The sequence below is a fragment of the Carcharodon carcharias genome, chromosome 31 (assembly GCF_017639515.1).
Source record: "Carcharodon carcharias isolate sCarCar2 chromosome 31, sCarCar2.pri, whole genome shotgun sequence".
Classification (NCBI taxonomy): Eukaryota; Metazoa; Chordata; class Chondrichthyes; order Lamniformes; family Lamnidae; genus Carcharodon; species Carcharodon carcharias.
In genome coordinates this window covers 28,156,458-28,181,069 of record NC_054497.1, presented here as the reverse complement: position 1 = coordinate 28,181,069, position 24,612 = coordinate 28,156,458, and the positions used below count along the sequence as shown (strand labels likewise).

At 41.3% G+C, this 24,612-nt stretch overlaps 1 protein-coding gene across 4 annotated transcripts in view; it reads left to right on the top strand.

Annotated features, from left to right (window-relative positions):
- The window catches only part of rangap1b (Ran GTPase activating protein 1b), a 59,691-nt gene that overhangs the window by 18,048 nt on the left and 17,031 nt on the right, over window positions 1-24,612 (top strand). For all 4 annotated transcript variants that reach the window (XM_041177893.1, XM_041177892.1, XM_041177894.1 and 1 more), the window contains exons 5-11: window positions 2,960-3,139; window positions 4,038-4,172; window positions 6,017-6,175; window positions 6,331-6,444; window positions 8,450-8,549; window positions 12,750-12,834; window positions 19,493-19,679. In XM_041177893.1, the coding sequence (XP_041033827.1) occupies window positions 2,960-3,139; window positions 4,038-4,172; window positions 6,017-6,175; window positions 6,331-6,444; window positions 8,450-8,549; window positions 12,750-12,834; window positions 19,493-19,679 (960 nt within the window). The remainder of the gene's footprint in view (window positions 1-2,959; window positions 3,140-4,037; window positions 4,173-6,016; window positions 6,176-6,330; window positions 6,445-8,449; window positions 8,550-12,749; window positions 12,835-19,492; window positions 19,680-24,612) is intronic.

Sequence of the window (24,612 nt, the reverse complement as noted above, 5' to 3'; positions counted from 1 at the left end):
AGCTTCACGTCCACACCAGTTTCAGTAGGGAGTCACTATTGTGATCAGCAGTAGGTATCCTGACATTTTCTTTTTGTTTCTCCTTCCTAGCACAGGTCTATTTTACTTTCTCCAATGTTATTCTGAGATCACCTAACTCGGTGCAGCCCAGGAACAAGCCTCTTACCTCCCTGTTGCCTTTTTAAAACCCTATTGTTCTTGCCCAACAAGAAATGATGCAAGGCATCTTTCAGTACCATTGTACAACTGAGTGAAAGTAGCTTAGGGTGGGTGACTCAGGTCTTTATTCTCCCCTCCCCAATCTGGTTCAATAATATCCTTTAGTAAAAAAGATCTGCTCTCCTTACCCAATGAATGAGTTCTGATGGGGTGACAGCCTGACCTGCTCAACCTTTCCTGATAAGACGACTCGAATATTACTGAAAAAAAGAAACATGCTTTTCACCTTGTACACATTAGGACAATCCACAAGAATACCAAATCTAAAACGAACAACAATTTATACTGCATGGGAAGAGAGTGCTGATTGGTTGACCTGTGGACTTTGGTAGAGGTGTTGCCATGGCGATTGCACCAGTTAACTGATAACTGACAGTTAACTGCCAAGCTTTGTTTAAATTTAAGCCAGGCAGGTTGATTCTGATTGGTCAATGCATTAAGCTGGGGATTGTATCAGGGAATGGCTGTGCCCTACTTTGTTTAGTTGAAAAAAACACAAAGTGTCTGCATGTTCCTTCTGTCTGCAAAGGACAGGGCCCTGTGTGTGAATAAATGTAGCTCTAGCACGCATAAGTGAGCCACACTGTGAGCCTGTCTGATGATAAATTAGTTGTCAGTGTAATTATCAGTGCACACAGGACTGTCTAGCAAATGTTGCCCAATTGCGGAATCGCACCTAATGTTGGGCACTAAGTTTGAGTTTGCAAGCAAGGGCTGGTTGGGTACGGTCAGTATTTCCCCTGTTGCAAATAGCAGAAGGGACGTACTGTTTGATATGTCCCAACGACTGGCAGATCAAACACTCTTTCCCTTTAACAAAACCATGTTGACTCTGCTTGACTTTATTATGATTTTCTAAACGTCCTGCTACTGCCATCTTAATAATGGATTCTAGCGTTTTCCCGATCACAGATGTTAGGCTAACTGGCCTGCCTATAGTTTTCTGCTTTCTGTCTCCCTCCTTCCTTGAATAGAAGTGTTGTATTTGTGGTTTTTGAATCCACTGAGATATTTCCAGAATCCAAAAACTTCAGAAGATTACAACTGATGCAGAACTATCTCTGCATATGCATCCCTTTAAAATCCAAGGATGCAGGCCATCAGGTCCAGGAGACTTGTCAGCCTTCAGTCCCGTTAGTTTTCTAGTGCTTTTCCTTAGTGATTGCGATTGTTTTAAGTTCCTCCTTTTTGCTTCCTGATTTTCTACTATTTATGGATGCTTTTTGTATCTCCTATTGTGAAGACAGATACAAAATACTTGTTAAAAGCCTCTGCCATTTCCTTGTTTCCCATTTATTAAATTTTCAGTCTTGGTGCCTAAGGGACCAGTACTCACTAGCTACTTGTTCCCTTTTCACATACTTGTAGAAATTTTTACTGCCTGTTATATTCCTTGCTAGTTTTCTCTCACACTCCAATTTCACCCTCTTCATATTTTTGTACAGCGAATAGTATGCTCACCCAGCACAAACAATGCATACTTTCAACAGGGTTCACAGAATCACACAGTGCAGAAGAGGCCCTTCGGCCCATCGGGTCTGCACCGACACGTGAGAAACACCTGACCTACCTACCTAACCCCATTTACCAGCACTTGGCCCATAGCCTTGAATGTTATGACGTGCCAAGTGCTCATCCAGGTACATTTTAAAGGATGTGAGGCAACCCGCCTCCACCACCCTCCCAGGCAGTACATTCCAGTCCATCACCACCCTCTGGGTAAAAAAGTTTTTCCTCACATGCCCCCCAAACCTCCTGCCCCTCACCTTGAACTTATGCCCCACTGTGACCGACCCTTCAACTAAGGGGAACAGCTGCTCCCTATCCACCCTGTCCATGCCCCTCATAATCTTGTACACCTCGATCAGGTCGCCCCTCAGTCTCCTCTGCTCCAATGAAAACAACCCAAGTCTATCCAACCTCTCTTCATAACTTAAATGTTTCATCCCAGGCAACATCCTGGTGAATCTCCTCTGCACCCCCTCCAGTGCAATCACATCTTTCCTATAATGTGGCGACCAGAACTGCACACAGTACTCCAGTGTGTCCTCACCAATGTTCTATACAACTCCAACATGACCTCCCTACTTTTATAATCTATGCCTCGATTGATAAAGGCAAGTGTCCCATATGACCATGTGCATGAATGCCCAGTGCAAGCTAATTAATACACACAGGTAGAGTTCTTTCTTGTCCAATATAACGATTGCACCAGCCCTATAGGGCCACATCCCTTTTTAAAAAAAAAGATTGGCAAGAGCCAACGTTAGGGAGCCACCAAGACTGGTGGAACTGCTGAATGTTGAATCTGTCATTTTCTGGCAGAGAGCAGTGGAAATCTTCCTGTTCAGGCATGCCAACCCTACTGATTGGATCATTGGTTTGCAGAGATATCTGCTGCAGACTGACGAGGATTCCTGCACCCCTTCCCCTCCATCAGGTCCCATTAATCAACCGGGCCGACTGGTCAATCGTCAACAATGCCCAGGAGTACTGTGGAGCTGCCCAATTCAAATATCATATTGCTGATTCTGCCAAGGGGGTTGGGGTGGGGGGGTAATGTCAGCTTTGATCTTCTGTTGCTGGCAGTGCCACCCTGGCGAGAAAGACATCCTTGCTGCTCCCACCTCCCCCTACCCTCAAACTTCAGTTGCAACATTCTTCTGAGCTTATCATGATGTCTGTGCCTGGAAGTTTCTAACCTAAAAATTATCCTTTTTATTCTCTTAATTCTAACAAGATATCTTTGGGTGATGCACTGATGAGTGCAGGAGCTCAGCTGACACATTTGGATCTAAGCGACAATGCATTTGGACCAGATGGAGTTCGGAGCATTGAAACCTTATTGAAGAGTAAAGTGTGTTACACATTGCAAGAGCTGCGACTGAATAACTGTGGCATGGGAATCGGTGGTGGCCAGGTATTTATTTGTTTTAAATGCCCTGTAATCCCACTCCTGTTTGCCCAGCAGTTCTCCAAGATTTCACTTGTGCCTATTTATTTGTGAGCCAAGACAATGATTGTTGTAAACTGAGTGCCGTCACAACCAAATTCCAACTTTGTAACAGGATAATAATCAACAGCAATAAACAGTAATTATGATGTTTTTTTAATCCCTGATCCCTAGTATAGAGGTGTTAATAACAATTGTATGGCCCTTGCTGATACTGAAGTTGTAATAAACGTAGCCGGACTTTGAGTTTAGGTGTTTCTCGTTTATGTGACGTAGAATATTATGCATAAGGCTTTTTTTCATACTTTTGTTTAACTAGGGTTGTTAATGTGGTGACACAGCTTCTAGTATAATGCTTCCTCAGCATTCGAGTGTGGCTAGTTTTATTTTTAAAAGCACTAACTCAAATTGAAGTACAAACTGATATGAAATGCGGATCAGTTGAGACAAAGTCTCTCAAGGCATAATGGGGGACATAAAATGTTTTCTTGTGCCTGCTCCATAATTGGTAGAATATAACACCAGGCTATTGACATTCACAATTCCTTTTGCAAAGGTTGCCCATATCAATAACTGCGTCCCTGTATAAATTAACTTCCTAAATGATGCTTGGCAGTTGGGAATTTAAGTACTAAGTGACCCAATTACAACAGACAGTTGAGTAAACCAGACAAAGCAAGACTGTATGAAGCAGTTTGCTATAAGTGCCTTGTACCTGTCCTGCTCATGAATGGTCTCTTTGTCACACTAGACTGTGAGAGCAGACCCTTTCAATTTGTGTTTCAATTAATTAAATATGTGCTGATTTTTTTTTTTGTTTGAAAGTTGGCTCATCTGTTTGCTGTGATTTCTGTTTCTGTTGCAGATTCTTGCTGCAGCACTTAGTGAATGCCACAGAGTATCAAGTGCGCTGGGAAAGCCAATGGCACTGAAAGTTTTCATTGCTGGAAGGAATCGTCTGGAGAATGAAGGTGCCATTGCACTGGCTGATGCTTTTAAGGTACAGGATTGCATAAGAGTGGAATTGAGGTGTGTTTGTGGGTTTCCTGCTAATGCTTTGAGGTAAGTGAAAATGGGTGACAGGATGTTGGTGTATTGAGACTGTCATGCAACATTGGATTCAAGCCACTGATTTCTCATTCATGTTGTAGGGATTCATCAACTGCTGTCAAGGCAACTCACCACAAGGAGGTTTGGGTGGGGGTTGAGGGGAGGAGGGGGAACAGCATAGATTACAACTGGCCTTTCCATAGATTACAACTGGCTGCCTTGCTGTGATGATGAATGAGTACTACAGTTAATCAAGTGCCCTTGGAAAACAATTGATCCTTCTTGTAAGATGTTATCTAGAAAATGAAAGGGCGGGCCATAGCACTGATGAACATAAGCAGCACAAAAGTAGACCATTCAGCCTTTTATCACTGCTTGCTCTCTGAAAGCGAAATCCAATTCCTGGTCCGAATAAGAGTCCTGTGGAATACCATTGTATACTTCCCTGCAGTCTGATAACCATTTAGCACTACTTCCCTGCAGTCTGAAAACCATTTAGCACTGCTCTCTGCTTCCTGTCACTTACCCAGTTTTGTATCCATATAGCCATTGCACCATTTAGTTCATCGGGCTTCAACTTTGCTCGCAAAGCTGTTTAGGTGGCACTTGAACAAACACCTTCATAATTTTGGCATATACATCAACTGTACTACCTTCATCAACATTATTTTTTTGAAAAGCTCATAGAATAAAGTTTGTCAGACCTGATTTGCCTTTAACAAGTCTATGCTGGCTTTCATTTATTAACTCACATTCTTCAAAATTAACTTTAACTCTGATTTTCCTCTCTAGAAGTTTCCCAACCCACCAATGTTTGGCTGACTAACCTTGGTTATCTGGTTCACCTTGCTCACTGTTTTTAACGGAAGTAAAGCATTTTCAATCCTTTAGTCCTCTGGAACAATTTGCATATCCAAGGAGGATTGAAAGATTGTGGCTGAATCTCCCTTATTTCCCTCAGCAACCTAAACTTTTCCTCATGAGTGCTGCCAAATGTTTTAAATTTCTCAATACAGTTTTTCCTAAAGTTGACCAAATTGTTTTCTTTTCCTCTGGTAGTTTTATCATCTTTTCATGTAGAGACATTGAGTAATACTAGGATACACTTTCACATTACTGCTGCCCAGTAGTTTCCACAAATGATTGCTTTGTGATGTATGGTCCCCTAGTGTGACCTTCAGTCTTTTCAACTGTTGGGGATTATAACCAAGTTGCCCCATTTTATTGCCTTTCCCTTGCTCCTTTCTTTCTCCAATTCATTAATGCTTTTTCTAGAAGGAACTTCCCAAACTGGAGACTATTTGTGATATCTCCTTTGCTGCACTGACTGAGTTAGGCTTACTCAACACAAACCAGGAATTAAACCATGGTTCTATAGATTTTCTTCCTTTGGTCGATCTTGTAAACTCTTACCCTTGTGTGAAGGCTACATGGATGACCTATCGTTTCAGCCACAAAAAGGCAATGGTTTCATTTCTGTTGCAGATCATGGAATGCTTATGCAGAAGCTTTGTTTGAGGCTAAAGGTCAGGTCAAGTCCATGCTAGGGCAGACTGAACACTCTGGGAGAATAATCTAGAACACCTTTTCACTTTTTCATTCTTATGCAAATTGCATCTGCAAACAGCTTGTTTTGTTTAGAAGGGCGAGGTTTCTGTTTGCTTTTTATGTGACAAAGGATGAAACCTTGAATATCAGATTAATCAGTTTTCACGTTTCTGAAAGTTTGTGGGCAAGACCGGGGAAGAAGTAAATTGACAGAAGTCAAAAATTCAAATAAAACATTTTGTTCAGTCCATAGGAACCCTGGAGGAGGTACAAATGACACAGAATGGAATAAACCATCCAGGCATTACAGCTTTGGCGAGGGCATTCACAGAAAACCCGCACCTGAGGGTCATAAACCTTAATGATAACACCTTCACTGAGAAAGGAGCCATTGCTATGGCTGAGGTAAGAGGCTGAGACAGGTGCTTTTTTTCTTCTTACTGCAGTGTTTTACATTTTTCCCTTTTGACCGATGCTGAAGCATGAGCCTCTCAACACTGACAGCCATTCTGCATACTTCAGCCTTTGGTACTAACTGGTATTTTTCTTTGTGTTTTTAGACACTCAAGACGCTTCATGAAATTGAAATCATAAATTTTGGAGATTGTCTGGTACGATCAGAAGGAGCTCGAGCTATTGCTAAAGCAGTAAAATCTGGGTTGCAGAATCTCAAGGTTTGTTAGAACTTTTTGGGTTCTTTTACCGACTATCCTACTACTCACTCTCCCCAATCCCCAGGTACATATATCAATGCCAATTGCTTTAGTGGCTTATTGTTGAAATTCCTTACCTGTATCTCTTCACCTCTCGCCTTTCTCCTCAAGTGCTGCTTACCTCTATGATTAAATGTTTGGTCCTCTGTCCTAATGTCTCCTTTGTTTCAATGTCAACATTTGTCTGACAATACTCCTGAAATGTATCTTGGAACGGTTTGCTACGTTAATTGTGGTACATAAATTTAGATGATGGTTGTAGAGAATTTGGCACATATTGCTGGTGGGAAATTATTAACTGCTACAAGTGGAAACTGTAGAATAAAAATTAATGTTGTGCTTGTTGTACGGACTGAGTGAAGCTTGTTCACATTGAATGTCTTCTGATTCTAGCACATAGTGTGCTCATGAGGCTGAGATCACTATCTTATGCAGAACTCGTTACTCTGAGTTAAGTAAATAAAACCGGTTAATGGGATTTACACCATTAACTGTGATAGGACTGGGTTGTCTCAACGATCTTCAACATAGTGATTTGCCAATCTAGAGTCAGCATGCTGGTGCAGGCACTTAGTAGCAAGGCAGGCCCTTGCCAGAATGAATGAAAATAGCACCCCGACCTCCACCCCCTTTCATCACCACCAGCGTTGTTAACCATTCTTTGAAAAGCATTTGCCAAACCAGGAGTTGCATCCCTCAGCTGGGAAATAATGCAAGCATGAACAGAAGAGAGGGTGAAAAAATAAAAATACTTCATCAAACCACTCCAAATATATTGAAGGGAAGAGGAGACCAAATGCTTGTTTCATTCCCTCATAAGCTGCTACCTGCATGCTAGCACTCATGCCCCTGAGTTAGAAGGTTGTGTGTTCACATTTCAACAGGAGTGTGTCATCTAGACAGACTCCAGTGCAATATTGAAAGAGTGTTACATTGTCTCAAAGGGTTGTTTCTTCTCAGAGTTGTCAGTCTTTGTCATTCTCTTCCCCAGAGAGTAGTGGAGGTTGGGTCATTGAATATATTCAAGGCTGAGTTACTCAGATTTTTGACTGACAAGGGAGTCAAGGTTTATGTGGGACGGTGTGGGGGACGGGAAAGTGGAGTTAAGGACACAGTCAGATTAGCCGTGATTTTATTGAATGGCGGAGCAAGCTTGACCAAATGGCCAACTCCTGCCCCTATTTCTTACATTCTTATGAGGCATGTGTGCTAGGTGAAACTTTAAACTGGGGCTCCTGTTGCCTACTTCGGTGGCTCATATGTGACGCTATTGGCACCGATGTAGAAATTAGAACAAGACATTCAGAGAAATTTATGTTTTCTTTGTGATAACCGGATCAAGAGTAGTCTGGGGAAAATTCCTCAGGCCAACATGTCCATCTGCCCTATTTGTCTAGGAATGGGGCATGGCCAAATTTTAATGTTATCGCATGCTTGTATTGTGATTCTTCTGCAGCCTATTTATAACTCACTCAAGTTGCCAATTTGTAAGTTCAGACTGAGCTTCTATAGTCCACTTCACCTTGCCCACCCAAATATGCTTCCAGTAATGTTCCATGCCTCTTCCCAAAGTTTAGGGGCACTGATGCCAATTAGTGGTTTGTTGGCTAACACTTTACAGACCAGAAGCCGACTTGGGTCATTCCGGATCTATATGACTCAGCACCAAATCACACAAAACATTTACCCCCAGTGGAATTACTTACATCAGGAGAATCCAACAGCATTTTTAAAGGCATTATTGCAATATTGAGGGCAATGCTTTTCAATTAGCTTTTTCCTCTGCTTTGGAGAGCTCAATTATATACAATTTAAAGCTCAGAAATAGACCATTGGCCCAACAGGTCTGGGTGGTTGTTTATGCATCACGTGCACCTCGCCTCACCTTACTTCACTTCACCCCATAAAAATATCCTTCTAGTATTTTTCCTCCTCATTGTCACTGTTTAACTGTTTGTGTTCATAGGAACTAAACCTTTCGTTTGGAGAGATCCGGAAGGATGCTGCAATCACAGTGGCTGAAGCTGTGGAAGATAAATCCTTGCTGGAGAAACTGGATCTAAATGGTATGAGTGTATGTGTGATTCTACTTTTCTGGTTCTGTGTTCCTCAAATTCACATAAGGTTCTTTTCCACTTTATGAGAACCACAATTTGAGGATGAATCCAAAAACTAGTTGACAGTTTTCAGTAAAAGCAAAATACTGTGGATGCTATAGTTCTGAAATGAATACAAAATGTGGAAAAACTCAGCAGATCTGGCAGTATTTGTGAAGAGAGAAACAATTAATGTTTCGTGTCCAAGATGACTCCTCTTCAGAAGGTGTTGCACCTTTCCATGTAATCACAGGAATTGTAGCACCCGCCCCCTTCTATACACTCTCCTCACTTTCAGGTGAAGCAGTGATATACTTCTTTCAATTTAACCTACTGTATGTGCTGCTCACAATGCGGCCACCTCTACCCTGGGGAATCCAAACACAGATTGGGTGACCGCTTTGTGGAGCACCTTCGCTAAGTCCGCAAGCATGACCCTGACCTTCCGTTTCAATTCACCAATTTGCTTATGTGCTCACGTTTCTGTCCTCGGCCTGCTGCAATGTTCCAGTGACGCTCAACAGAAGCTGGAGGAACAGCACCTCATCTTCTGATTAGGCACCTTAAAGCTTTTTGGACTCAACATTGAGTTCAGCAACTTTGGACTATGAACTCCATCCTCCATTTGCCAGTCCGTATCTTGTGTTCTCGTGTTTTCATTTTCAGATGGTGCTGACCTTTATTTTGCTATTCACACCTGCTCTGAAACAACCCTTTGTTTCTTTTATGCTGTCATTACCACTCCCTTTACCTTGTGTTCCGTGACATTTTTGTCACTTAATCTCCCTTGCTATTCTAACTATCCCTGACCTTCGCTTTTGCCCCACCTGCACCTCTCCCTTTTTCAACAGCATAAAACCCATCAGATTCCTCCCGTTCTTAATTCTGAAGAAGTCATGTTGGACTCAAAACATTAACACTGTTTCTCTCTTCACAGATGCTGCCAGACCTGCTGAGTTTTTCCCAGCAGTTGTGTTTTTATTATTCCAATAACTCTGTTTTCCCATGCCATCTGTCTCCACTGCATCACTGGATAGCCTGTTTATAAGATTTGTCTTTTGCATGGAGTTGCGATAGCAACTTGTATTACATAGTGCCTTTAATGTAATGCTGCAAGGCACTTCACAGGAGTATTATAAAATAAAGTATGGCACAAGCTACATGAGATATGAGATCAGATGACCAATTGCTTGGGCAAAGAGTTAGGTTTCAAGGAGTGTCTTAAAGAAAGTGAAGCGGAGAGGTGCAGGGAGGATTTTCAAGACCTTGGGGCCTAAGCAACTAGAGGTGGAGCAATTATGATTGGGGCTGCACAAGACTCCAGGATTAGAGGCGTGCAGATATCTCGGAGGGTTGTGGGGCTGGAGGAGATTGTGGATATGGGGAAGAGGGACTTGGGAACAAGGATGAGAATTTTAAAATCAAGGTGTCGCCTAATTGGGGGCCAGTGTAGTTCAGTGAGCACAGGAGCTATTGGGAAACAGGTCATGGTGCAAGGTAAGACATGGGCAACAGAGTTTTGGATGACTTCAAGTTTGCGGAGGGTAGAAGCCAGGAGCATGTTGGAAATGTCGAGTCTGGAGTAAAGAAGGCATGAATGAAGATTCCAGTAGCAAATTAGCTGAGACAGGGCAAAGTTGGGGCAATGTTACAAAGGTGTTACATAGGCGGCCTTAGTGATGGCACGCAAATGAGGTCAAAAGTTCATCTTGGGATTGAGCAATGCAGCACTGAGATTGCAAGCAGACTGGGACTGTTGCCAGGGAGAGGAATGGAGTCGGTAATTAGGGAATGGAGTTTGGAGCAGGGACTGAAAATAATGGCTTCAAGTCTTCCTAGTATTTAATTTGAGGATTCCTGCTCCTGGAGTAATTAGATCTGTGCACCTTCAAAGTATGAATCCACATCACATACCTCTAGACTTTGTGGCAATCTTGGTGATGTTACTGGAGCTCAATTCATCTAGTTGCTTAAAGATCTTTAAACACTTAACAAGCATATTTGTAATAACCAGAAAATCTGGATTAAGGAACTTGAGGCGTCCTTGCTCAACTGTGTAGTTTTATTTTGAAATGAGCACTGAGAATTGCACATTAGGTTGGTCAGCATGTGAAGGAGCAAGATCGATTAACTTTGTATCTACACCCCTTCAAATCAGATGAAGGATCTCGTCTGCAGTATTAAACTTCCTTAAAGAGCTGTTGATTGATCTATGTCCTTCCAACATTTGTATTGTTTCATGTTTGTGGCTGTCAATCCTTGGCACCTAGAACCTAGTAAAAAGTACATAAGCCTGGGTTGAAGCCTGTGAATGATAATATGTCTCTTGTACACAAAGCAATTCCTGAAAATGGTAGGAAAGAGAGTGCTTCCAGTTAAACAAATAGCAGAGGGGGTAGGAAAGAAAATTAATCATTAAATTTTAAAATAATATTTGTACTTTCAGTAAACCTTAACTTGACCAAATTCAGCTGTTCATTGCTCAAGCTCATTGAAGTAGCACACCCACTCCCAGGCATATTCCATCTCAAAATGAGACTTTAATGTCATCTATCATGGCTGGGTTTGTGTACAGAGGTGACAGTATTGTATTATTATTGACTATTCATCCAGTTTTCTTGGACAACTGGTAGAATGATGATTTTTGGCTCACTGTGTGAAAGGTTGATGTAGTACAACACTATAAAGATCTGAAGATTGTATGTTTATTGAGAGTGAATTTTGTGAATGTTTTAAGAAATTTTAGATGGCTTGCACAAGGTCAGAGTGTCTGGCTGTGAGCTGATCTTGCCTAGGGTCTTGTTTGAGGGTTGCAACTGACCTTGATTTAACCGAGCTAAAGAGAAAACTCTTGATCTTACCCAGACTCCAACTGGAAAGACTCCCCGCGTGTGTTTGTATGCGTATCAGTTGAGCATTGTATCGGGCTCGGCTGTTGTGCCTGCAGTTAGAATATTGTACAAACTTTGTATGAAGGCAATGGAAAGGCGCAGAAGAGATTCAGTAAGATGATACCAGCAATGAGGTGCTTTGGCTGTGAGGGACGCTAGAGAAACTTGGGCTCTTCACATTAGAGTAGTCAAGGTTGAGAAAAGGCAAAATTCTATAAATGCAGGGAATCTGAAATAAGCTGAAAATATTTAGCGGGTCAGGCAAAATCCATGAAGGGCAAACATTGGGTTATTTCAGGTCCATGACTTTCATTACAACTTGAAAATAAGAGACAGTCTGACGGAGGCACTCAGAATTTGAAAGGTTTTTCTAAGGGAAACAGGGACTTTGGCAGGTTTTATGAGGGCTCCAGAGTCGGTAATTAGAGCATACGAATTTAAGAATTTCAAAAGGATGAAGGTAAAGATTAGGAGAATTTTTTTTTATTGGAGAAGATTGTTGAAGCATCCAATGCTTTACCAGCAAAAAATGTGGGACCAAAATCCATGATGGTGTTTAAAATAAAAAGGGAGGAATGCTTGAAAAAGGAGGCATTTTTAAAAAAGATATGTGGAAATGAGAATGTTAGCAATTTCTCAGGCTAATGGTACAATTCTAGACTAAAGGGTGCTTTGAAAGTTTAACTAGTGTTTCTGCAATTTCCTCACTTACCTCTTTTAGATATCCTGTGGAATGGGAAGTACAGTGGACTTCCTTCTGTGTTGTACAATTCTGTGAATCACCCGTCAGTGCTCACTGCATAGGCTCATACAATAAGAGTGGCCAAATGAACAAGGTATAGGACGGCATAGAAACCAAGTGCTGGAAATACTCCACAGGTATGCCAGCATCAGTGGAGAGAGATACAGACTTAACATTTTGAGTTGAATTTGACTTTTTGCAGTTCTGTTTCTCTCCCATGCCTGCTGAGTATTTCCAACACTTTGTTTTTATTTCCGGTTTCCAACATACACAGTATTTTGCTTTTAAGGTACAGGAGGGTGGCTGTGGAACTGTTTCCCCCAAAAAGACTACCTTCTGGACAGAAAGGGAATAATAGAGCCTCACTGTTAGAGGCTGTGTGTGCTAACCTGGAGCTGACTGTATTGAAGCTGTGACTCGAAACGTCAACTCTTTTCTTCTCCGCCGATGCTGCCAGACCTGCTGAGTTTTTCCAGGTAATTCTGTTTTTGTATTTAATACTTAAACCTGTTAAAAGAAAATATTTTGTCTGTCTAGGAAACTGTCTTGGAGAGGAAGGCTGTGAACAATTGAAGGAGGTTGTGGAGAGCTTCAACAAGCAGGATGTGCTGGGCTCTCTCAGGTAGGTTGGGGACCAAGCTCTGTCTATTGAAGAGCTTTTCTTCTGTACCTCTTATTTCCTTACTAAGTGAGCCCTATCCAGGGACCCTCTATTAGTGACACGTACAGCAGCAACATATCTTTCCTCTGTCAAGATACTGATGCCAGTACAACGTCCAAGTGTTTATTTTTTATGCATGAGCCTAGATGACAAGTGTTGCCATGAGGAATGGCACACCAAAGCCTGATCCTATTCTTGTCTTGTATTGATGTACATGGTGCTCTTAAGTGAGTACTATATAGCAGATGGGAGTTCCATAGAAAAACAGGAATTACATAGAAGGAAAACTAAAAAGAAATTAAGGGGGGGAAACTTGTATTCAGTGATAGTTTAAAAAAAAGGCATTTAGGGAAAAAAAAACCTCCAGAACCTGATAGATGAGGAAATTGCAGAAGCACTAGTTACAAATTTTCAAAGCACCCTTTATTCAAGAACTGTGCCATTAATCTGGAAAATTGCTAATATCCTTTTTTAAGTTGGATGGGAGAGAAAAACTTGTTAACCGTAGACCTTTCAGTTTTGTTTCAGTTGTGGCAAGGCTACTAGAATATGTTGTTATGGTTAGTGACTGCCACTTCAGCGAATATGAAACCAGATAGAGCCAGCATGACTTTAAGGATAAGTCATATCTCACTCATCCAGTTGAATTATTTGAAGAAGTAACTATGAATGTAACTAAGCGAGTGTCTATGGATGTTATCTATATGCAGAAAGCATTCCATAAGATTCCACCCAAATGAATATTGCAAAAATATGAATTCATGGAATAGGAGGTATCTCAGAATCTCACAGTACAAAACAGGCCCTTTGGCCCATTAAGTCTGCACCGAAACAGGTAGCCTTATGATTTGGGTTACAAATTAGTTAGGAGGTAGGAGACAAATTAGGGATAAAAGGTATGAACTCACATTGGCAGAATGTGGAAAATAGTGCTCCCCAGGGATCAGCTCTGGTTCCCCAACTTTTATTTATATTTATACTTTAATAACCTGGATGAAGGAATGGAAAGTTCTATATCCAAATTTGCGGGTGACACCAAATTACAAGGGACAGATAGTACTCAGAGGGGAGCAGGAAGTTGCGAGAGGAAATGGATTGTGTGAAGCGATGGCAGATAGACTAATGTGTGGGCAAGTGTGAGTTCATGTACTTGGACCTAACAGTTAGATTTGAGTATTTTCTAGTTTGACAGTACGGAGCTTGAGTGCTGAAAAATAAACATGCTATCGAAGCTTTGCAAGCAGTAAAGGGAGCAACAATTTATATTGCATGAGAAGAGAGTGCTGATTGGCTGGCAAATGGGTTGTCATTCCCTTTACTGTTGATTTTCCTTGTATAGCTGTCCTGCTGAGTGCAGGATGAAAAAGTTCGATAACATGTCTCTTTTTTCAGCAATATTTTCTAAATGGTGAGGAACTAGGAGCTGAGGAGCAACAGAGAGATTTGGGAGTCCAAATACACAAAGCATTTAAAGCAAGTAGGCAGGTACAAAAAGCAATTAAGAAGTCAAATGGAATATTGGCCTTTCTCTCAAGGAGCTCGAATGAAAAAGAGAGGAAGTTATGTTTCAGTTGGCCATGTCAGCTGGAACACTGTTCAGTTTTGAGCACTATACCTCAGGAAAAATATACAGGTACTGGACCCCATATCTGGGAAGTTCAGGACAGGACGTGTACTGGATACAGTGATTTTCTAGATTTTGGGCCCTGGGGGTGGAGGGATTATGATAATCAAAGTCGGGGTAATTTCTCTGCCAAGCTGAGTGCAGCCGGGACGGGAAAACAAGGGATGAGGGGCAGACCAGGCCAGCTTCTTAACCCCGGACCCAAAGAGCAGGGGATCAGATTGCCACGATCCAGATATGACAGAGGCAGTGCCCGATGGGGATTGTAGTTTCCAGGGCAGGACCCGGTTTTCAGATCCTTCTGGATTTTGGGAGCCGGATAAGGGGTTCAGTACCTGTATTGAGTTTAGAGAGAGTCCAGCACAGTTCCACCAGAATGGTACCGGGGTTGAGAACATTAAACTACAAGGTCGGGTTGTATAAACCTGACTTCTATTCTTTTGAGTTTAGAAGATTGAGAGATGATCTGATCAATGTGTATGAAATATCAGAAGGTTTTGGCAGAGTAGATGCAGAGAAATGATTTCCTCTGGGAGTATCGAAAGCACAGAACATAATCATAAAATTAGAGCTAGGCCACTTAGGAGGGAAGCATGTTTTCACAAGGTAGAAATCTAGAGTTCTTTGCTGAGAAGTCTCTGGATGCTGGATCAATTTTTGTTTTCGAGACTGAAGTCAATAAATCCTGTTAGGTAAGGATATCAAGGGATTTGAAGTTGAGGTACCGATGAGCCATGATTTGAATGACAATAGATTCGAGAGCCTGAATGGCCTACTTATGTCCTTACGTACAACACAAACAAGCTATTCAACCTAACTAGCCCATGTTGGCATTTGCCCTCCCCATGAGAAATAGTCTTAATTTATCCAGCCTGTTCCATGTCCCTCCATTCCCTTTTCCTACATTCACCTATCCATTCTACTCTTCAACATTCATAGTTTCTGCCTCGACCACTAACCCTGAAAATGAATTCCACATTTTCACAACTGTCAACGAGTTCCATGGTTCCAAGTCTCCATTATTTAAATTTTTATCAATAACCCCTCATTTTAGACCCACAATCACTGCTATTTACGCTGTCCAATCATTCCATAATTATTACATTTTGAGTATTTTTCCCCAAAGCTGAATTTTTCTAATGGAAATCCTCAGCTTTGTGTTTCCCCATACAGGCAGCATTCTGGTGAATTCTTGTTGTACCCTTTTTAAAACTTCAATATCCTTCCCATACTTTGAAGTCCATTACTGCACACAATACTTTATTGAAGTTTTATCAGAGTATTTTATAGGCTCATCATTACTTACCTTTTTAAATTCTATGCCTTGTGATAACTTCTCCTATGAACTTGTACCAAGCCCCTGTAACTCTTCCAAATATCGAGTCATCTTCTATTCTGAACAAATCACTACTGTTACTGTTTTTAGCGAAAATGTTTCACCTCTCATTTTGTGACATTGAATTGCCTCTGCTACTTTATAGCCTGTTCCATATCTTATCAACCCCATTTGTAGCTTCCTTTGCGCATCCAAAGAATAAACAAAACAACTCCTATTTTTAGTATTATCACCACATCTGAGCAGCATGTTTTCTAAGCCTATGTCCAAACCATTGATGCACGCAATGAGCAGAAGCAGCTCCAGAACTAAACCGTGGAACACCCACTTTAAAAGCAAAAAGTAGTCCTTAACTTTGGTTCTGTTTTTCCCCTTCGAATAATATTTAATCCAGTTTACTATCCTTCCCCACCACCCCCCCAACCCACTGCCCAACAGATATCCCCTAAATTGCTCCAGTAATCTCCTATGTCACTTGTCAAAGGCTTTCCTGATGTCTGTCCATTGAATTTTTCCCAGCTTCACATGTCTGCTACCACTTCAAAGATTTTTTAAGAGATTTATCAAACATGGGTGTCTCTTTTAAAATCCATACTTGCTACTAATGGTGATTTTCTATGAAATAATTTCCTTGTGAAATTTTTCCTTACTACGGATGTTAAACTAACTGGCCTGTAATTACGCACATTAGCTCCATCATCCATTTTAAAAATGGGCACTACTTTGGCCATTCTTGTCTTTTGGCATGCCTGATAATCCCGAAATATAGTTTTGAGAGCCTTGACAATTTTCTCCCCCACGTCCCTCAAGATTTTAAATGTATCCTGTCAGAGTCTTGATCCTTTATCTTCCTTTAGCCATAATAATCACGCATCTCAACCTTTGCCAATTCAGATTCACTGCCTCTTCCATTTCCTTCACTTCAGTAAACATCGATGCAAAGTACTTAATAGCTGTGCCATTATCCGCAGATCATCTACAAATCACCAATCCCCGCCCCTCAAGGTCACACACTGCATTTAACAATGTCCTTTATGCTGAGATATAGGGCAATTTTAATGTCCTTGTGAAACTTGTTTGTCTGACCTGTCCCAGTGGGCTACTTTACATGGGGCCATGATAAAGCTGTTGTTTATTCATCAAAAACACATTCTTTGGATGAACTTGGGGCCAGGAACACAAATGCAATTAATGAAATCACTGTGTAGCAACTCTGAAGCATGTTTTCAATGATTTGGATAGCGAGTAAAGCAATACATCAGATGAGGTGGTGGTTGGAACCTAGAAATTTGACCTATTTTGTTTCTTTAAAAAAATTCATGAATTATGCTTTCATATGCCATTTACGTTTTGCTTCTATCATGTGCATATCCAAAGTTATTACAGTTTAAATTTTGCCAAGGGCTTTATAAAACACCTGTACTGTACTGGAAAGAAGCTTTTTATTGTCAGGCATCTCTTGGCTTTCCTTGTCCTTTTTCCTAGCCTTTTGCTTTCTCACATTCTCTCTTTTCACTAATCCTGTACTTATAGGATCTCCTCCTTGATTTTTAGCTGGTTTCTAACTTCTCTCTATTAGTTTTCTTTCTTACCAGAATGTATTTAATGCTTTACCTTGGCAATCTCTTTTTCAAAACATTCCACTGTTGCTCGCCAGTCCTTTGTTGGTTTCTGCTTCCACCTCACCTTTTTACACTTCCCATCATTGTGTAATCTACCCTGACTTAGTCTTAGTGTGTAGTTTTTGTATTGGCATTTTTCCTTTCCATTGCATTTTTATCATATTATGGTCACAATTTGCAAGTGCTCATCTGCAACCAGTTTATCTACCTGATCTATTTCATTGCTCACACCAAATATAGCAGTCCCTCTAATCTTGTAGACCTGCTAACCTTCCATTTGAGAAAGGAGCCCATGATATTTTGTTTTGCATGTACTCGTTCAATGTCAAAATCATTAAATGAATAATTAACAGACCAGAAGGAGAAAGAAAAATAAATTGTAACACTCCAGCTGTTGGCAGGCAGAAAGCTGACTCAAGTTAAACTATTGGTCAAATCTGAACCCTTCAGTTTTTTGTAGCTTGTTAAGACATCAGGTTGTGCAAGTTATGTTGTCAACAGCGTATTTGAGACCATAAGTAAGGTGAGATAAATACCTATTCAATCCCAAATTGTGCCCTAGGAAGAATGTAATGCAGGCTATTGGACTAACGGTTAGAGCAGCCTGCCTGCTGAGTATAACTCTTAAATGGGCATGTGGCAATATCTCATACAAGTTCTTACAGCCCTGCCAAAGAGTCTTAACTCCCAATTTTTCCCTTCCATCTTAAAGTCACTAATTATGACGAGGCACAGGTTTTTACTGGTAGTAGTAATTTCTACTCCATAAGTGGCCATGTATAAACCTTGACTGTGAATGTGGTCAAATTTTTTGACTGGAGGGTATTGCAACTACACCTCATTCTTTCCCAGCCCTTAGAAAGCCCTCTAGAAAGGTACAAAATAAACCACTGTGTTGTGATCAAAAACAGGAATCGTGACTTTTTTTGTCTGGCTCATCCCTTTTTCCTAATCTGGCTCGGGGCTTTGGCCAATTATAGCATCCTGATTACTGGCTAAACTATACTAATTCAGCAAGGACCACACCACGGTGGACATAATCCATAAAGCAGTGGCCGGATGCCAAAATATTCTTTAAAGGCTCGCTTATCTTCAAAATTCCTGATTTTTGTTAAATACAAGGTGAAGATTATTGGTACTAGCAAATTGAACTTTTCCCATTTCATGCACCTGGCGTTTACATCAACTATGCCAGGTTAAACCACAAATCCTGTCCTAACCTAAGCTCACGACTTCATTCTAATGAATCAACCACCTCCACTTTTAATTCCTCAGTTTTGTCTAGAATAACTTTTGCATTCACATGTACAGTTCATTCCTGACTCCAGTGTTCTGGAATGTTGACCTTTATTTTTCCTAGTTTTCTAATTTGATCTTCGTTGTTCCTTCTACCCAATGGGTTAGAAGAATCAAAAACATTGGCTGGGGGTGGGGTGGGGTGGGGAGGGGGATTGGTGGGGGAGCAGGACAATTTGGGTACTGGAATAGGGATTTTAAAATAATAATTTCACCTTAGTCAAATTTTTAAAAAATTCTGTCATGGGATGTGTATCTGTCACTGGCAAGGTCAGCATTTATTGCCTATCCCTCATTACTTTCAAGGTGGTGATGAGTACCTTCAAGAATAGCTGAGTAGCTGGATTGTCAGTCAGGAATCAACTACACTGCTGTGGGTCTACAATCACATGTAGGCCAGACCAGATAAAGAGGGCAGATTTCCTTCTCTAAAGATCATTAGTTAACCAAATTGGTTCTTACAACAACCTGGTATTTACATGGTCAATATTACTGATGTTAGCTTTTTATTTTGGATTTATTTAGTTAGCTGACTTTAAATTCCCCAGTTGCCATGGTGGGATTCGAATTCATGTCTCCAGATTGTTAATTCAGGCCTTTGAGTTACTAGTCCAGTAACATAACCATTATGCCACTATTCCCCATAATAGACTTCTGGATGTTTGACTTTTTTCCCTTGTGTTATTCAGGCAGAACATGTTTATGCTGAACAACGTTAATATAATTTTCTTTACTATTAAGTGATGATGAAAGTGATGGGGATGATGATGAAGATGATGATGAGGAGGATGATGATGATGAGGACCTAGAGGATGAAGAGGAAGATGAAGATGAAGAAGCAGAAGGAGGAAAAGGAGGAGGAAGAGAAGAAGAGCGGGAGCAAGAGAAAGCATTACCAGATGACCAATTAATAGTTGAACCGTCTGTAGTAAGTCTTGAGAAAACCAAGATGTAGACACGCTACCCCATAATCCATCCCAACAAGCTTCATGAGATTAGAAGTGACATTGGTAAATTAGAAGGAATTACTAAATGATGTCAAGTTTGGGTTTTAAAAATTGTGAAGCTGTAGGAGGCTGGGGGTGTGGTGGTGGTGGAGGTTGGTGGTTTGCTGAGATTGTCGTGGACATCACTTTCAATGAGGTGATCTTACTGCAGGGAAAGACTGAACAGGCAGAAAGGGGATGGGTGACCACCAGACAGAGTACAGGAAGGCAGGTAGTGCAGGAGTCCCCTGTGGCCATTCCCCTCTCTAACAGATATACCGTTTTGGATACTGTTGGAGGAGACGACTTCTCAGGAGAAGGCAGCAGGAGCCAGGTCCATGGCACCCTGGGTGGCTCTGCTGCACAAGAGGGGAGGAAGAAAAGTGGCAGGGATATAATTATAGGGGATTTAATAGTAAGGGGAATAGACAGGCCTTTTTGCGGCCACAAAAGAGACTCCAGGATTGTATGTTGCCTCCCTGGTACAAAGGTCAAGGATGTCTGAGAGGCTGCAAGGCATTCTGAAGGGGGAGGGCGAACAGCCAGTGGTCATGGTACATATTGGTACCAACGACATAGTTGAAAAAAGGGATGAGGTCCTACAAGCTGAATATAGGGAGTTAGGATGTAAATTAAAAAGTAGGACCTCAAAGGCAGTAATCTCAGGATTACTACCAGTGCCATGTGCTAGCGAGAGTAGAAATAACAGGATATATTGAATAAATACGTGGCTGAAGAAATGGTGTAGAGGGAGGGTTTCAGGTTCCTGGGACATTGGGACTGGTTCTGGAGAAGGTAGAACCAGTACAAACAGGGCGGGTTGCATATGGGAAGGACTGGGACCAATGTCCTTGGGAGGTGGGGGAGTTGGGGTGGTGTTTACTAGTGCTGTTGGGGAGGGTTTAATCTAGAATGGCAGGGGGATGGGAACGGGAGCAAGGAGACAGAGGAAGGGGAAACAAGGATAGAAACGAAAGAAGCAAAAGTGAAAGGCAGAGAAAACAAGGGCGAGAAACAAATGGAATCATAGTGCAAAATAAAGCTAAGATGACTAACAGTGTTAAAAAGACAAGTCTAAAGGCATTGTATCTTAATGCGTGGAGCAGTCGCAATAAGGTAGATGAGTTAACAACGCATAGATTTAAACGGTTATGATATAGTTGCAATTATGGAGACATGGCTGCAGGGTGACCAAGGATGGGAAATGAACATCCATGGATATTCAATATTTAGGAAGGAAAGACAAGGAGGGAAAGGAGGTGGGGTAGCACAGTTGGTAAAGGAGGAAATCGATGCAATAGTGAGGAAGGATATTGGCTTGGAAAATTATGATGTGGAACCTGTTTGGGTGGAGATAAGAAACACCAAGGGGCAGAAAATGTCGGTGGGGGTTGCCTATAGGCTCCCAAACAGTAGCGGAGATGTAAGAGAAGGCATTAAATAGGAAATTAAAGCAATAAGGATACAAATGTAATCACGGGTGACTTTAATCTACATATAGATTGGACAAACCAAACTAGCAATAATACTGTGCAGGAGAATTTCCTGGAGTGTGTACTGAATAACTTTTTAGATCAATATGTTGAGGAACCAACTAGAGAGCAGGCTATCCCACACTGGGTATTGTGCAATGAGAAAGAATTAATTAACAGCCTTGTTGTATGGGGTGCCTTGGGGAAGAGGGACCATAAAATGATAGGATTGTTCATTTAAGATGGAGAATGAAGAAGCTGAATCCAAAACTAGAGCTCTGAATCTAAATAAAGGGAACTCTGAGGGTATGAGGCACGAGTTGGCAATGATGGATTGGGGAACCTTACTAAAAGGGTTGACGGTGGATGGGCAATGGCTAATATTTAAGGAACATATGCATGAATTACTATAATTATTCATTCCTGTCTGGTGCAAAAACAGGAAAGGTGGCTCAAACATGGATTACAAAAGAAATTAGGGATAGTATTAGATCCAAAGAGAGGAGAGACAAAATTGCCAGAAAAAACAGCAAGCCTGAGGATTGGGAGCAGTGTAGAATTCAGCAAAAGTGGACAAAAAGATTGATCAAGAAGGGGGAATGGAGTATGAGAATAAACTTGCAGGGAACATAAAAACTGACTGTAAAATCTTCTATAACCATGTGAAGAGAAGAAGATTAGCAAAGACAAATGTAGGTCCCGTATAATCAGAAAGGGGGGAAATTATAATAGGGAACAAAGAAACGGCAGGAGAATTAAACACATATTTTGGTTCTGTCTTCACAAAAGTGTACACAATTCCCCAGAAATGTTAAGGAACCAAAAGCCTAGTGAGTGGAAGGAATTGAAGAAAATCAGTACTAGTTTTAAAAAAAAAAATGGTGCTGGAGAAATTAATGGGGTTAAAGGCTTAAAAATCCCCAGGGCCTGATAATCTACATCCCAGAGTACTAATGGGATTATATGGAAATATTGGTTGCATTGGTGGTCATCTTCCAAAATTCTATAGACTCTGGAGTAGTTTCTACAGATTGGAGGGTGGCAAAAGTAACCCCAGTATTTAAAAAAGGAGGGAGAGAAAAAACAGAATTACAGGCCGGTTAGCCTAACATCAGTAGTGGGGAAAATGCTAGAGTTTATTAAAGAAGACGTGGTGACAGAACACTTGGAAAGCATTAACGGGATTAGACAAAGTCAGCATGAGTTTATAAAAGGGAAATCATGCTTAACTAATCTACTGGAGTTTTTTGAGGATGTAACTAGTAGAATGGATAAGGGACAACCAGTGGATGTGGTGTATTTGGATTTCAAGAAGGCTTTTGATAAGGTGCCACATAAGAGGCTAGTGAGCAAAATTAAAGCACATGGGTTTGGGGGTAATATAGTGGCATGGATTGAAAATTGGTTGACAGGCTGGAAACAGAGTGGAAATAAATGGGTCTTTTTCTGGGTGGCAGGCAGTGTCTAGTGGTTACCGCAGGGATCAATGCTTGGGCCCCAGCTGTTCATGATATATATAAATGACTTAGATAAGGAAACCAAATGCAATATTTCCAAGTTTGCTGATGACACAAAACTGGGCTGGGTTGTGAGGAGGATGCAAGGAGACTTCAGGGTGATTTAGCAAGTTGTGTGTGTGGGTAAACACATGGCAGATGCAGTATAATGTGGATAAATGTGAAGTTATACGCTTCGATGTGAAAAACAAAAAGGCAGAGTATGATTTAAATAATATATTGGGAAATGTGGATGTACAAAGGGATCTAGGTGTCCTTGTACACCAGTCAATGAAAGTAAATAGGCAGCAAGCACTTAGGAAGGCAAATGGTATATTGGCCTTCATTGCAAGAGGACTTGAGTTCAGAAGTAGGGATGTCTTACTGCAGTTATACAGGGCTTTGGTGAGACCACACCTGGAGTATTGCATGCAGTTTTGGTCTCCCTACCTAAGAGAGGGTATACTTGCCATAGAGGGAGTACAGCGAAGGTTCACTAGGCTGACACCAGGGATATCAGGGCTCTCATATGAGGAGAGATTGGTTCGACTGGGCCTGTACTCGCTAGAGTTTAGAAGAATGAGAGGGGATCTGATTGAGACATGTAAAATTCTAACAGGGATGGATAGACTAGGTGCAGGGAGGATATTTCCCCTGGTTGGGGAGTCTAGAACCAGGGGCCACAGTCTCAGGATATGGGGTAGGCCATTTAGGACTGAGATGAGAAAAAATTTCTTCACTGAGTGGTCAACCTTTGGAATTATTTACCACAGCAGGCTGTGGAGGCTGGGTCACTGAGTATATTCAAGAAAGAAATTGATAATATTTTGGATATTAGGGGCATCAAGGGGTATGGGGAGAAAGTGGGAATAGAGCATTGAGATAGAGGATCAGTCATGATTATATTGAATGATGGAGCAGCCTGAAAGGGCCAAATGGTCTACTCCTGCTCCTAGTTTCTATATTTCTGAAGGGAGGCCAGGCGAGGGTTGTTTCAAAGGGAGGCAGAGGGTGGGGAGGGGAGTAGGGTTTCTGAAGGAAGACTGGGAGGGAGGGGGTTTTCCAAAGGGTGTCCAAAAAATATATATTGCATTAGAACATTGTATAATGAGTCTTGATTTTAACAGTGAGCCACAGGGACAAGGAAGCTGTGTCTAGGGCAATATCTTTACTATCTTGTTCATTATAAGATAAAGAGTAGAGAAATGCTGACCATGGTTATGGAGATAATACACTGACACAAGAAGAACAATGACCCAAGAGGTTGAACACTAATGAACAAAAGGCAGATGGTGGATTTTGTGTTAAATTATTGGCATTCATTTAGTTAAGTGAAAAATTCTAACTTTTTAAAAAAAATCTGTATATATTCATTTTTGTAATCCCTTCTACTTTTGGGTTCTGTTTCTTCAGAGTTGCCCCAGACATTATAGGCCACTTGCTGGTGTGCATCCAAAAGTGAAGGAGGTAGACCCCTGTGTGGATCAATGCTGTCATTTTTAACTCATCTTGTGTTTTCTTCCCATCCAATCACTCATGAGCCTCTAACTGTTCAGGCTCTCCCCTCAATAGGCTGGCTGTGAAATAATGTTGTGGATAATTATATGACAAACCATTCTTATGATTACATGGCATAATGGTTTGATACAGTGACCTGCTCCCCACTACACCTTCTGCCAGCTGGCATTCGATTCTATTATTTTGTAGAAAACCCCTTTTCTGGCCTCTGCTCAGGGTGGTGACTTCTGCCTTGGGCCATCTTTAACCCACTTAATTATGCGTCACCTTGAAGGCAAGGAACAGACATGAAGACCAAAGGCCATAAAACTATAATAAAAACAATGGACAGAGCCCATCAAATGTCTTTTTATTTCACTCATTCTTGTTTTGAGCAAGTTTTAGGACCC